At 38.7% G+C, this 14,488-nt stretch overlaps 1 protein-coding gene across 3 annotated transcripts in view; it reads right to left on the bottom strand.

The window, feature by feature from the left end:
* Positions 1–14,488, bottom strand: part of ube2e3 (ubiquitin-conjugating enzyme E2E 3 (UBC4/5 homolog, yeast)) — a 139,000-nt gene that overhangs the window by 17,442 nt on the left and 107,070 nt on the right. For all 3 annotated transcript variants that reach the window (XM_060827337.1, XM_060827335.1, XM_060827336.1), the window contains exons 4-5: positions 12,117–12,249; positions 10,349–10,496 (exon numbers count right to left, since the gene is read on the bottom strand). In XM_060827337.1, coding sequence (XP_060683320.1) covers positions 10,349–10,496; positions 12,117–12,249 — 281 coding nt within the window. The remainder of the gene's footprint in view (positions 1–10,348; positions 10,497–12,116; positions 12,250–14,488) is intronic.

Raw genomic sequence — 14,488 nt, 5'->3', positions numbered from 1 at the left:
TGATCCTCATGTATGCACCCTCAAATTTCTGTGACTATATGCATGTCCAATAGTCTCTTAAATGTCCCCAATGACCTTGCTTCCACAACTGCTGCCGGCAACACATTCCATGCTCTCTCAACTCTGTGTAAAGAACCCGCCACTGACATCCCCTCTATACTTTCCTCCAACCAGCTTATAACTATGACCGCACATGTTAGTCATTTCTACCCTGGGAAATAGTCTCTGGCTATTGAATCTATCTATGCCTTTCATTATCTTGTATACCTCAATTAGGTCCCCTCTCCTCCTCCTTTTCTCCAATGAAAAAAGTCCGAGCTCAGTCAACCTCTCTTCATAAGATAAGCCCTCTAGTCCAGACAGCATCCTGGTAAACCTCCTCTGAACCCTCTCCAAAGCATCCACATCTTTCCTATAATAGAGTGACCATAACTGAACGCAATATTTCAAATGCAGTCGAACCAAAGTTTTATAGAGCTGCAACAAGATCTCACAACTCTTAAGCTCAATTCCCCCTGTTAATGAAAGCCAAAACACCATATGCTTTCTTAACAACCCTGTCCACTTGGGTGGCCATTTTAAGGGATCTATGTACCTGCACACCAAGATCCCTCTGTTCCTCCACACTGCCAAGAATCCTATCCTTAATCCTGTATTCAGCTTTCAAATTCGATCTTCCAAAATGCATCACCTCACATTTATCCAGGTTGAACTCCATCTGCCACCTCAGCCCATCTCTGCATCCTGTCAATGTCCCGCTGCAGCCTACAACAGCCCTCTATACTGTCAATGACACCTCCAACCTTTGTGTCGTCTGCAAGCTTGCTGATCTATCCTTTAATCCACTCATCCAAGTCATTAATAAAAATTACAAACAGTGGAGGCCCAAGGGCAGAGCCCTGTGGAACACCACTCACCACAGACTTCCAGACAGATTATTTTCCTTCTACTACCACTCGCTGTCTTCTGTAGGCCAGCCAATTCTGTATCTAGACAGCTAAGTTCCCCTGTATTCCATTTCTCCTGGCCTTCTGAATGAGCCTACCATGGGGAACCTTATCAAACGCTTTGCTGAAGTCCATATACACCACATCCACAGCTCGACCCTCATCAACTTTTCTTGTTACATCCTCCAAGAATTTGATAAGGTTTGAGAGGCATGACCTGTCCCTCACAAAGCCGTGTTGACTGTAGATTGGTCAAACCAGTTCAGTCAGGGTAGCCTTGTGGAGGAGTTCGTTGAGTATATCCATGTTAGTTTTCTTGAACAGTATGTAATGGAACAGACGAGGGAGCAAGCTATCCTAGATCTGGCCCTATGTAATGAGACAGGAAAAATTAATGACCTCATAGTCAGGGATCCTCTTGGAAGGAGTGATCACAGTATGGTTGAATTTAGAATACAGCTGGATAGTGAGGAGACAAAATCCAATACCAGAGTCTTGTGCTTGAATAAGGGGGACTATGATAGAATGACGGAGGACCTGGCTAAAGTAGACTGGAAACAGAGACTTTGTAGTGTGACAGTTGATGAGCAGTGGAGGACCTTTGAAGAATTTTTTAAAAAGTGCTCAGCAAAAGTACATTCCAATGAGAAGAAAGGACTGTAAGAGGAGGGGTAATCTGCCATGGGTGTCTAAGGAAATAAAGAGAAGGTATACAAAGTAGCTAAAAACAGCAGGAATCTAGAAGATTGCAGAAACTTTAAAGGTCAACAGAAAGCCACAAAATGAGCTATAAAGAAAAGTAAGATTGACTAGGAGAAAAAACTAGCACAAAATATAAAGACAGATAGAAAAAATTCTATAAAAATATTTAAAATGAAGAGGAGTGGTTAAAATTAATGTTGGTCATTTAGAGGATGAGAAGGGGCAGTTAGTTATGGGATATGATGAAACGGCAGAGGCATTGAACAAGTACTTGGCATAGATCTTCAGTGGAGAATACTAATAACATGCCAGTAAGTAACAAAGAGACAAACGTAGGTGAGGACCTGGAAACAATTATTATTACAGAAGAGTCTGTGTTGGGTGAGTTAACAAAGCCCTGGCCCTGAGATACTAAAAGAAGTGACAGGAGAAATAGCAGGTGGATTTGTGATAATGCTCCAAAATTTGCTTGACTCTGGGACAGTCCCACAAATTGGAAAATAGCAAATGTGATGACACTGTTTAAAAGGGGAAGTAGACAAAGGATGGGGAATTATAGACCAGTGAGCTTAACTTCTGTCAAGGGGATAATTCTTGAGTCTATTATCAAGCAGGGCATCGCAAAAGAAATTGTCTCATTGTACAGACGTAGCAGGGATTCATGAAGGGCAGGTCATGCTTCACAAATCTTTTGGAATTCTATGAAGACATTCCAAACAAGATTGACAATGGGGATGCAGTAGATGTGGTGTACCTAGATTTTCAAAAGGCCTTTCGCAAAATGCAGCACATGAGGTTACTGCATAGGGATGCATGGTGTTGTGGTAGAGTATTCGCATGCATAGAGGATTGGTTGACTGACAGGAAACAAAGAGTGGGGATAGATGAGTGCTATTCTGGTTGGCAATCGGTGATGAGTGGTGTGCCTCAGGGATCGGTGTTGGGACCATAATTATTTACAATTTATCTAAATGATTTGGCATTGGGGACGTGTACGGTGTCAAAATTTGTCAATGACACAAAGATGGTTGACAGAGCAACGTGTGCAGAGGATTGTGAAACTTTGCAGAGGACCATGAAACTTTGCATAGATACTTTAAATGAGTGGGCAAAAGTCAGGCAGATGGAAAACAATGCTAGTAAACGTGAAGTCATACATTTTAGTAGGAGTAACAGCAAAATAGCTTATTACTTGAATGGTAAAAGATTGCAGCATGGTGATTTGCAGTGGGACCTGGGTGTCTTTGTGCATGAACTGCAGAAGGCTGGACTGCAGGTACAACAAGTTATTAGGAAGGCAAATGGAATTTGTCCTTCATTGCCAAAGGGGTTGAGTTTAAAAGCAGAGAGGTAATGTTACAGCTGTACAAGGTGCTGTTGAGGACATACGTGCAGTGCTCCTTACTTAAGAAAGGATGGACTGGCACTGGAGTGGGTGCAGAGGAGGTTCACTAGGTTGATTCCAGAGTTGAGGGGGTTGGCTTATGAGGGGAGGCTGAGTAGATTGGGATTATATTCATTGGAATTCAGAAGAATGAAGGGGTATCTTATAGAAACAGATAATGAAGGGAATTGATAAAATAGAAATAATTAGGATGTTTCCACTGGCAGTTGAGACTAGGACAAGATGGCATGGCCTCAAGATTAGAGGGAGCAGGTTTAGAATTGAACTGAGAAGCAACTTCTTCACCCAGAGGGTTGTTAATCTTTGGAATTCCATGCCCAGGGAAGTAGTTGATGCTAATTCAGTAATTGCTTTTAAAGCTAAGGTAGGTACTTTTTTGAAAAATAAAGGAATAAGGGATATGGTGAAAACGCGGCCCAGTGGAGCGGGGTCCACAGAAAGATTAGCCATGATTCTACTGAGTGGCGGAGCAGGCTCGAAGCAGTTCTTTTAAGAATCTGGAATGTAAGCCATCCAGAGATTTTTCGACCCTTAGGTTTCATAGCTTTCCTTTCACTGGTGATGGTAATTACTTTGAGTTCATCCCTTCCTATCACCTCATGATTTTTAGGAGGTTTTCTAAGTCTTCTACTCCAAAGACAGACCTAAAATACTTGTTCAAAGTCTCTGCTACTTTTTGTTTTCGATCGTTAATTCATCAGACCAACTCTCTCTGGAAGACCAATACTAACTTTAAAAACAAAAACAAAAACAAATTGCTGGAGTAACTCAGGTCTGAAAGCATCTTTGGAGAGAAAACAGAGTTAATGAGTCCAATGACTCTTCTTCAGAACTAGTTTAAAATGCGCTTTGAATTTTTGTATCAGTTTTCCAATTACAAGCAATTTTTTTTCCATGGTCTGCTTATCGTTTAGTTATTCTTAAGGTTGTTTGGGTTTGTCCAATCCTATGACAACCAGAATTGTTTGGAGATTTGTGGAGTGTTCCTTTAAAATTTACTGCTATCCTTAACTCACTTATTTAGCCAAGACAGTACATGCTTTTCATACACAGAAATAAATCTTCATTGTGAGTTATTAAATAGCTCCTGAAATCTCTTCCACAGCATTTCTACTGTCCTACCTTTTAACCTAGCTCCAAAGTTTATTTTAACCAATTCTGTCTTCTTAACTTCAGTTACCAGATAGCGACCTTCAATGTTTGAAATCTGCTTCTTTCTTCCAAATAGAACATGAAATTCGATCACATTGTAATCACCATTACCTTCAGACTCTTGCTATGAGTTTATAGATTCATCCCATCTTACAACACAATCAAAATTTTAAAAAATCAGATAGGAATCAGCATTTTGTGGGAGGGAATTCCACACTTTTGCCATCTTCTGCATAAAGAAACATTTCCTAATTTCTCTCCTCAATGGCCTGGCACCAAACCTGCCGAGGCACAGTCAGCAGCAGTAAACCTTTCTTGCTATCCTCCTAATCAATATCTTCCAGAATTCTTACAATCTAAAACCAAACCACTTGTAACGGTCTACATTCTAGGGAATACAAACCTGTCTTACTTCTCCTTAAGTCTTAACATTGAGCCAGGGTAACAGTCTGGTGAATTTGTGCTGCACTGTATCCAAGGCATACGAAATATGTACAGCTGCAATGCCCAGAACTCTACAGTGATCCAGATTTTATGTAACTAAAGTTCCACTGCTTTATATTCTACTCCTCTAGTTATAAGGCAAACAATTAGAAAATGTTGTTTCATTCCTTTTCAGTCATACCTGACTAACTCAAATATTCCATGGACTACTACAGAGAGATTTTAAGTAAGAAACAAAATATATGAACACGTCTATGTATTAACAGTTATGCAGCAATGGAATGCATAAAACTCACACCCAAGTTTCATAAATGACAAGTTAATCTCCTTTGGTATAGCATACAATGAATCAAGATCAAGGTTGGATTAAACTGTAAAAATGTAAAATTTGACTAGTTCATCATAATTTAAAGCATTGATGAGGTGATTTAATATTGTTATAGACAATATGGATAATATCAGTCAACTCACCATGAGCAATGTTACAAGAGATTCACAAACACTGTCATAGCCATGAGGCAGGCTCACACACAAGCTATCAATTAATTGTGCAGACAAGTTGAGTTTGTCATGCTGGGTTCACCAGAGTTCCTTTATCTTGGTTCACCCGTCTGTTAGTTATACTTTCTTTGATGAGTGAGAAGTGTGTTTCACAGTCTCATTTCTGGATGACTTGCACATTTTTTTTCACATTATTGTTTCACAGTTGATGAACAGAATCTACAAAGTGTTAACAGAGCCCCTGACGTACATGCATTAATAATTGTATTTTATAACAATGGTGTTAGTTGTTATATTTTATTGTGAGAGTGCAAGTACTATATTTTGATCAAGCTTCATTGTTACTTACATTTTCAATTCCAAAATGCTCATATGTTTGATGGATTATTAACATACTACTTAATATGGTGTTGTATTTCAAAAAAGATGGTGAAGTTGCAAGTAATGCTTGTTGACAAGTTGGGGAAACCATACAATTACACATAGTTAAGAAGGTGGTGCTGAGGATCCAAGGGGAAAGTGAAGCTTGGCAGGAGGAGAAAGGTTGATAACCACTGCGGAATGTATTAGTGTGTGGGGGAATACTGGGAAGTGGATGGTTTCTTTATTCTTTGATAAGATGTATGCATCATTGTTAAGGGCATCATATGCTGTGTTTCTCCAGCTGTCTTTGAACTGAGTGGTTTCACAAACCATTCTCAAAGGGCAGCTCAAAATCAACCACATGGCTGATGGTGCAGTCATACAGATACCATACCCATTAGTTGGATGGCAACTTTCCTTCACTGAAGGACACTAGTGAACCAAATGGATTTTCATCAAACCAAAGTTGTAAACAGAGTCAATAATCAAGTTTTAAGCAGTCACTGAACACATTTTTCAATACCTGATTTATTAAATTAAATATGAATTCCACTAGCTGCCATTGAGGGATGTGAAGCTATATCCTTAGACTTCTAGCATACAATTCTGGATGACTTGTCCAATGACATGACCACTATACCACTGTCTCCCATATGAAGAGAGTGATCCAAGGTTTGGGAATAGTCTTAAGTGTGGAATTGGTGAGTTGGTATCTGGGTTGAATTAGAGCTGGGATTCAGTGCTAGCATCTATTCTGAAACCACATTGTCATCGTCTCGCCCCATAGTTTTCTTATCTTGTGAGTTCGTGTAGGTTCCTCGTTCCTTGAGAGTGGAGTCGCAGGTAGATAGGATAGTGAAGGCAGCATTTGATATGCTTTCTCTTACTGGTCAGAGCATAGAGTACAGGAATTGGGAGGTTGCGGATGTACAAATCTTTGGTTCGGTCACTTTTGAATATTATGTGCAATTCTGGTTTCCCTCCTATAAGAAGAATGTTGTGAAACTTGAAAGGATTTAGAAAAGATTTACAAGGATGTTGCCACGGTTTGACCTGTAGGGAGAGGCTGAATAGGCTGCAGCTGTTTTCCTTGGAATTTTAAGGGCTGAGGGATGACCTTATAGAGCTTTATAAAACCGTGAAGGGCATGGATCGGACAAATAGACAAGGTCTTTTCCCTGTGGTGGTGGAGTCCAGAACTAGAGGGCATAAATTTAGGGTGAGAGGGGAAAGATTTAAAGAGGGACCTAAGGGGCAACTTTTTCACACACAAGGCGGTGCACATATGGTATGAGCCGCCAAAGGAAGTGTGGAGGCTGGGACAATTACAACATTTAAAAGGCATCTGGATGGGTATATAAATAGGAAAGGGTTGAGAGAGATATGGGCCAAGTGCTGACAAATGGGACTAGGTTAATTTAGGATATCTGGTCGGCATGGATGAGTTAGACCGAAGGGTCTATTTCTGTGCTGTACACCTCTATGACTCTATAATTAGAGACAATCTTAAATTTAAATCCCACAGATAGGAATAAGAGGGACTAAGAAAGCAGTAAATAGCTAAGAATTATTAAAACAGTATGTACATATGTGGTAAACAAACTTGCTGAAATAATAACAACTGTCAAACTTCATAATGTACCAAAGGGCATAAAAACTGAAAGAACTTTATATACAGTTACTGTTGCAAGAAAACATGGTAACCAATAAGAACATAGTATCCCACAAAAACTTAGGTGAATAATGAGCAAATACCGCATCAAATGGTTATTTGCCAGCGGCAAGTATCTTTCAGCACTGCTCAGTGAGTCAGCCTGTAAATTTGTTTCTCGTCTTCATGATCATAAAATTTGCTCCTGTGCCAGATTTCATTTCATCACTGCCATAAAGACTTTTTTTTTGAAAGCTAAAATTCTGCCTGTAATAACTGACAGTCTTAGATTGCTATCGTACTTGGAATTAACTAATTCCCCAATATATTCATGAACAGGTCAACCAAATCATTACATTCACTAGCTCAAGGTCAGCCTGATAGCAATGAGGAAAGGACATGAGGCTTGTTTCCCATTTTTAACCTTCCTTTTTCCACAAATCTGGATGGTGATGTCCAAATGGGCTAGTGTCACTCGCAGCTTAAAACAAAAGTTTTAAACAAAAAAAATGCTTGAAAATTGATCGTCTAAATGGCAAGGAGATGGGGCAAGTTTGGGCAGAAAAGCAATACGGCACATGAACCTAAGTGGCTCATGCAACTGTACCTGTGAAAAGGGTGAAATGTAGAATAGTAAGTAAAACATGAGCATGACTTGCCATTATGAATGCAGAGTTAAAAATCATGTGTCAAAAAGGAAGTAATATGGATGCAGGATTGCACAACAGTGTATACAAATGCTTCAAATTTACATTTGGTAGAACTTCATGACAATTATATCGCAACATTGTAAGGAATACAAACACACTTCAACTGTTCTCGTTTCTCCGTTGCAAGCAACAAAAATCAAGACTATCATGCATAAAATCAAAAGCTGAGACTTTAGCTTCAAAAGTATTTGAAAAAATCTTGGAATTCCAAACAATTCAACAGACTGTCATACAGGATAAGCCAATAGTCCCAATTACAAGTTTTATTTTTATATCTATGTATTAAGAATCCAGTAAAAACCTCTAGAGCATTATTTTATTCTTATTAAGTATTGCTTGTATATCCATTTACTGTATGAAAGGAACACTGATTTTGACTACAGTGTCACGGGAATATGAAGGGGTTATGACAGGAAAACTGTTCAGCAAGACTTCTACTTTATTACAAAATGATTTTTAGGTATATTTCCTATGCTGGCTGAATACACTGGAAATAAGTGATTTGCTTTAACATTACCTTATGTGGCAAGAATTCCAAAATATCATTTTGATATACTTTTCAAATTAAACTTATCCCAATAGCAACTCTCCCAAAGGCAAAATGTGTTAACTTTGTTATTGTGTTGCAATTACAACCTCTCAGATCATAAAACTGGCCAACTGCTACAAATAGTGATTCATCTATTTTTAGGTGGTCCAAGACATATTGCACAACATGTAGCTTGCAAAAGTTTTTTTAAAACCAATAAATATAGAAAAAATGTACAAGCTAGAAAACACATTTCCATATTTACTGTGGAACGTATCATGACCACACCAGTTTGGGAAAAAACATTTTTATTGCAGAGGTTAAGCTTCGAGAAATTCTAAATTCCCTTATTAATACTTGACCAGAGATCCAAACTTGTAGATCAAAGGTCTGGTGCTGAGAAAGAAACTAACTTGGAAATGCAAAGAGGCAAACTCTGGTATCTAGATCAATGATGCTGACAGCAGTATGGGAGCCAATTTCAGAATCTGTAATCTGCAGACACATCCCTTTGCAAAATCCTGGTACACCCAACATCCCTCCTATGAAAAAATGCTATATTCATTGTAAATTGTGCCAACAATCCTAGCTTTGCAGTATATTTTGGTATTTCATACTGGGTAGCAAGAAATTTTGTAGAAGCAGGCAGGGGCTTTATGAATTTCAGTTGTAAGTTCACTAAAAACCATCAGACCCATACCTACAAATGAAATGTTTCACCATAACTGGCTTGAGCTAAACATCACCTCACAATGAAATATGGATAAATGAAAATAAACCAGTTTTGAACACTATTTGACAAGAGTCAACTGACCCATTACAAGTTTAAAAAAAAGATCAACCATGAAGTCCAAGCTACCTCACCTCTGAAAAGCAATGATGCTGACTGAATGTTCATTATAAGGTGTGTGTGTGTGTGTGTGTGTGTGTGTGTGTGTGTGTGTGTGTGTGTGTGTGTGTGTGTGTGTGTGTGTGTGAGAGAGAGAGTGAGTGAGGAGAGAGGGGGTGTTAGGGAAAGAAGAAAAAAAATCACTGCTGATTTTTCAATTCTCTCCCTCCTGGTGACTCACCTACTTTTCTCCAAATTTCACCAAAAATCTGATCAATACACTCTGTCACAGCTCTTCACCCCATTCTCTCGCAAAGTGCTCAGTTGCCAGCTTACCTCAGTCTAGAGTCATACTACTTCTCCAGCATCAAAATGTGTTCATATTATGATAGAATCTGGGGGAACTGATGTTAACTTAGAATGCCCTGCAGTGTTTGCATCGATGGTTGGTGGAAGAGGATTCAAACTGGTTTTCAAAAGGAAACTGGATAAGCACCTGAGAAGAAATATGTGTGCAGGACTGTAGAAAACAAATTAGGGAAGAAGGGCTTGTTCATTTGCCCTTACAATGAGCTGACAGATATAATGGGTCACCTTTTGTATGGTAAATGTTCAAGTTCCTGTAAAATGAGTTATAATAAAAGGATATTAATGCTATTTATGTTATGTCGAAGCAAAAGATAACAAATACTTCGTACACAGAAAGGAAGCAGAATCTTTCTTTGGAAGCAACTTTGAGGTAATCAAATTTAAACACAATACTTGGACTATTAGGAGGTGCAACCACCCATTAGAAATTTAAAAGCAAGCATATTGGATTGAATTTGTAAAAAATAAAAATCCTGAAAAGTTAATATTGAAGGCCACTAATGTATTGTAGAAGGAACAAAAGAGGCCACCTTCTGGAGAGACAAGGCACTGGAGGGATTGAGGATCAACTGAACAGTTCAAGGCAAATAAATGGGACTATTGAGTCTAACTGCAATGCCATACATTTTCAATTTAATTTGAAAATGCCAGAGTTACAATATGACCTGCTCCACAAATACATGACTGAAAAATTTCTCAAATAAACAAGCTATGAAGTGTAATTACTTAGGTCCTAATTTTCTTACCTGGATTACAGTCTGTCAGGAGTGAGCAAATAGAAAGTAGAACCTTTGAAATGGTCAGAGCTGGGCTCCAGTTGTCTTTCAAGATGTCCAGACAGATTACTCCCTGACTGTTAATATTGCAGTGATAGATTCTGGTCCGGAAAGTTACCTAAAGATAACACGTAAATGTGAAGAATAGTTCTTTATAGCAAACCGAACATTTAATACGTTTGTCAATGCTGACACAGTTGTCCATAAATTTGGTCAATACCTCGTCTTAATTTGGTTTGAAAAGGAACAGGATAAACAACCCTGAGAAGGAGGAAAATAGACTGAAGCGGAAAGGAATGAAGGGATGCGAAGCCTGCTCATTGCAAAGAGATAGTGGCAGTAGAAGTTTTCAATTTTCAAGCTAAACTAATCTCTCAAACCACAGGAAGTAAAACAGTTGTGGAATGAATTGCACATATGCCATATTTGGAATGCAATCTCAACTTCCACACAGATAACTGATTACAGCATAACCAGCATTTTATTGAAACAAAATATAAATTAACAGAAATTCACACATAGCTATTAGAATTTGTAAAGAAATAAAACAGATGATAACGTATGGATTGTTGATATCTAGTAAGGTCTGACAGGGATGCCTGAAGCCATGGAGAACTGAGGATCAAGTGATGATTTGGTGTAATTGGGTGAGAACCTATATGGCCAAAAATGCGAAACAAGCAATCAGTGACGTATGGTGTTAGATTGAGAGCGTGTTAGAATAAAATTCTGACCAGAAAAGCACACGCCTGGACTCTCTCAAACTAACATTTTAATCTCTGGTGTTTATAAAGGTGATAATGATGTATTGGGTACATCTCTTCAGAGACTGATCAGGTAAGTGGGCCAGCATTTCTATACAGTAGGCTACTTATAGGGACAGGCATAGGATCCCCACCTCAGACAGAACTATGCCTTGCTTACTGAAGCCATCTGTAGCAATTAGATAAGGTACATAAAATGTCATAGTGCTTTGAAAAGTGTAATTCCATACAGGAAATGCCAATTAGAATGAGAATAAATTAATACATAGAGCTCGCACAGTTATAATGAGCCAATTAGGTCCCTTCATTTCTTCAGAATTCTAATTTAGAGCTTGTTGGAACTTAAAAACTAATCAACTTTAATTATAAAACATCACTAAGAACTAATAGTGAAAGCTGCAAAACCAAAGGTAAGTGTTGCAGGAATTTGATTAATTTTGCATAAGAACTGCGATGCAAGATGGGAAATAAAATCAGAAAACAAAGGATAAATAACATTATACAGAACTTCATCAAATTAAGCCAAGGGAATTTTTTTTTAATGAACCTTATCTTCTAAAACAATTACAATGACATGGTCTTGTTACATATGATACAGAGGCATGTGATAGAAAGACCCTTAGAATGTAGGAAAGCTTGATTAGGGTTTCCAAGGTGGAGGTGGGACGACAAGCTAAAATTATGAGGTTGTGAGATCCAAGACAATGGGTGCCACAAAGATGTCCCTCTCCCATCCTAACAATCCGAAACTGTCAATTATCTTTGCTTCCGATCCCAAGATCTTCTCTGCCTCCCCCTCCATGTTGCAGTTTTCAATGAGGGGTTACAGCAATTTTCAAGCTTTGTATGGGGTCACAGAGAGAAAAAGCTTTTGAAGCTCTGGGATAAACATTCACACATCATTTAGAATTTCGCACAGCCAACCACTCAAAACTATTCGAAATGTATTTAGATAATGTAACATGAAGAATTACCTTTGGTGGTTTGAATGGATAATCAGATGAGAAAGTGATGTCCAGAAAAAAAACACCTCCCTCATAAACTGAACCAGGAGGACCTAGTATGGTAGATCGCCACTCATATATATTGTCGCCTTTTGGACCAGCACTGAAATAAATTCATTGAAAGTATATTAAACATATTACTTGCAAAAACTCATAAGAACTATCTTGTATCAAGGCGTTGTTTGCATGTGATATCTTATACAACTAGACAGGACTGCAACACCTTGCACAATAAACAGAAATAGTGATCAAGTTTCAAATGATGTGTTCATAATAGACAGACATAATGGACAAACTCTGCACAAGTTCAGAAAAATTACCGAGCACCAAATGTTGCACATTACATTACACATTCTGGGTTTCATAACTTAAATTCTTTCTATCAAAGTCCATTCCTTTCATTGGTACAACATTGTCTATTTTACCCCATTACCTCAATTGTTTTTCTGATAAATTTCCTTCGTTCCTTCATGGCCTTTCGCGAACAACCTTCCAAAATTCCAAAGTGTCCAAAAGATTTTTGTACTTATCCGATCCTGTACCAAATCTCAGTCTTCACTAATGTCATCAAGGATATAAACTAGCTCTGCAATCCCTACTGCACTAAATCTTTGGCTTAACAGCATTATATGTTGCAATCCTCGCCAACCCGACACCCACTCATTGAATTCTATACCCGATTTCAGTCTTTTATGCATCTGGTTCCCTTCCATTTCTCAATCGTTGATGGCAGAGCCATGTGCCACCATGCTGTACTCTCTACTATGCCAAAAACGTTGCTGCTTCTCTGCATTTCTTTCTCTCTCTGTTAAAAGGTGGTTCATGAAAACCAAGATTTGATCAAGCTTTTGATCACACCTCCTAATTCCCCTTCGCGCTCTGAAATGTGTTTAAATTATGCAGTAATGGCACAGAATTTTGTCACAATATGTATGCTGTATGATGCAACTGGTGTTTAATATTCAAAGCTTAAAAAACTTGATAATTATAAGTAACCTTAAGTAGAACCTAATCCTACAAATGTTAGTAATTAGCATCCCCATCCACCCATAAGTTCCAAAACCTGAAGTGCAACAATTCCCATTGATTCCATATGCAGTCAAAATTGGAATCATAGAGTATCGAAACAGACCCTTCAGCCAGTCCAATTAATTCATGCTGACCATAATCCCAAACTAAAATAGTGCCACCTGCCTTCTCCTGGTCCATGGCCCTCCAAACATTTCTTATTCATATACTTAACGGAACGTCTTTTAAATCATATACCCGCACCTACCTTTCCTTGGGAAGTTCATTCCACTCAGTGTAAAAAAAAATGCCCCCATGTCTTTTTTTAAATCTTTCTCCTCTCATCTTAAAATCTCCACATCTTGAAATCCCCCACCCTTGGGAAAAGATACCTGCCATTACTTTATAAACCTTTTTAAGATCATCTCTCAATCTCCTACGCTCCAGTGAGAAAGTTCCTGTCTCTACTTATAATTTAGACTCTCCATTCTCGGCAACATCTCTTCATGGTAAATTTCTTTATCAGGTTGTCAGATCGTTCCAAAATTTCAGTGTGTTTGAAAGAAATGACAAAAGGAAGCCTGTCAAAAATCCCATTTTCTCCCACAGTGCTCTTCACAAACACTGACAGTAAGCCTCCAAATTGACACTGACTGTCAGGTCTTTGGAAGATTTAGGCCAATAAAGAGTCAAGAGAGCAATACAGCCTGCTAGAATGACACCATGGTAAATTTGTAACAGAGGGCTGATACAAGCCAAGTCAAATGGTTATGTACAACCTGAAACTTGTCAGTACATGATTCCATTGGTGCACTGCTGCCTTTGGAAGTTGATGCCACAGAGTGCCATAGAAAGTGATGGCACTGTGAAAGAAATTTCATGCAACACAACCTGCATTTCATTAAATTAGCTTTCAGTTCACATCACTGCATTGCATTTTATGATGAGTGAACTGACGGTGTCATTTTTTTTAAACAGAGTGGTGAGGAGCGGGGGCGGAGAGAAGCAAGGACTGCTTGGAAGGTTAAGTTTTCTCACTTAAAAAGGGACTTACCTCAGGAGTCAGGCCTTCATTTTTGACAGAGTGGCGAGGAGAGAGGGCAGAGAGAAGCAAGGACTGCCAGGAAGGGTAAGTGATTGTTTTTTTAAGTAGGTGCGCTCTAAACTCGAGACCCGACACTATAGGTCTTCCTCCGACCCACCTCCTCTAACCTTAATAAGAGTCTGTAAACTCAGCAAGTTCTTCAGGTTTTTTTTCTCTTTCTTGTTTCGTCCTGTGTGGGCTTTCAGATTAGCGGAGTATGGCTGATAGGGCAGTCGCATGTTCCTCCCGC

The sequence above is a fragment of the Hemiscyllium ocellatum genome, chromosome 7, assembly GCF_020745735.1.
Source record: "Hemiscyllium ocellatum isolate sHemOce1 chromosome 7, sHemOce1.pat.X.cur, whole genome shotgun sequence".
NCBI lineage: Eukaryota > Metazoa > Chordata > Chondrichthyes > Orectolobiformes > Hemiscylliidae > Hemiscyllium > Hemiscyllium ocellatum.
This window is presented reverse-complemented; position numbering and strand designations above follow the sequence as displayed.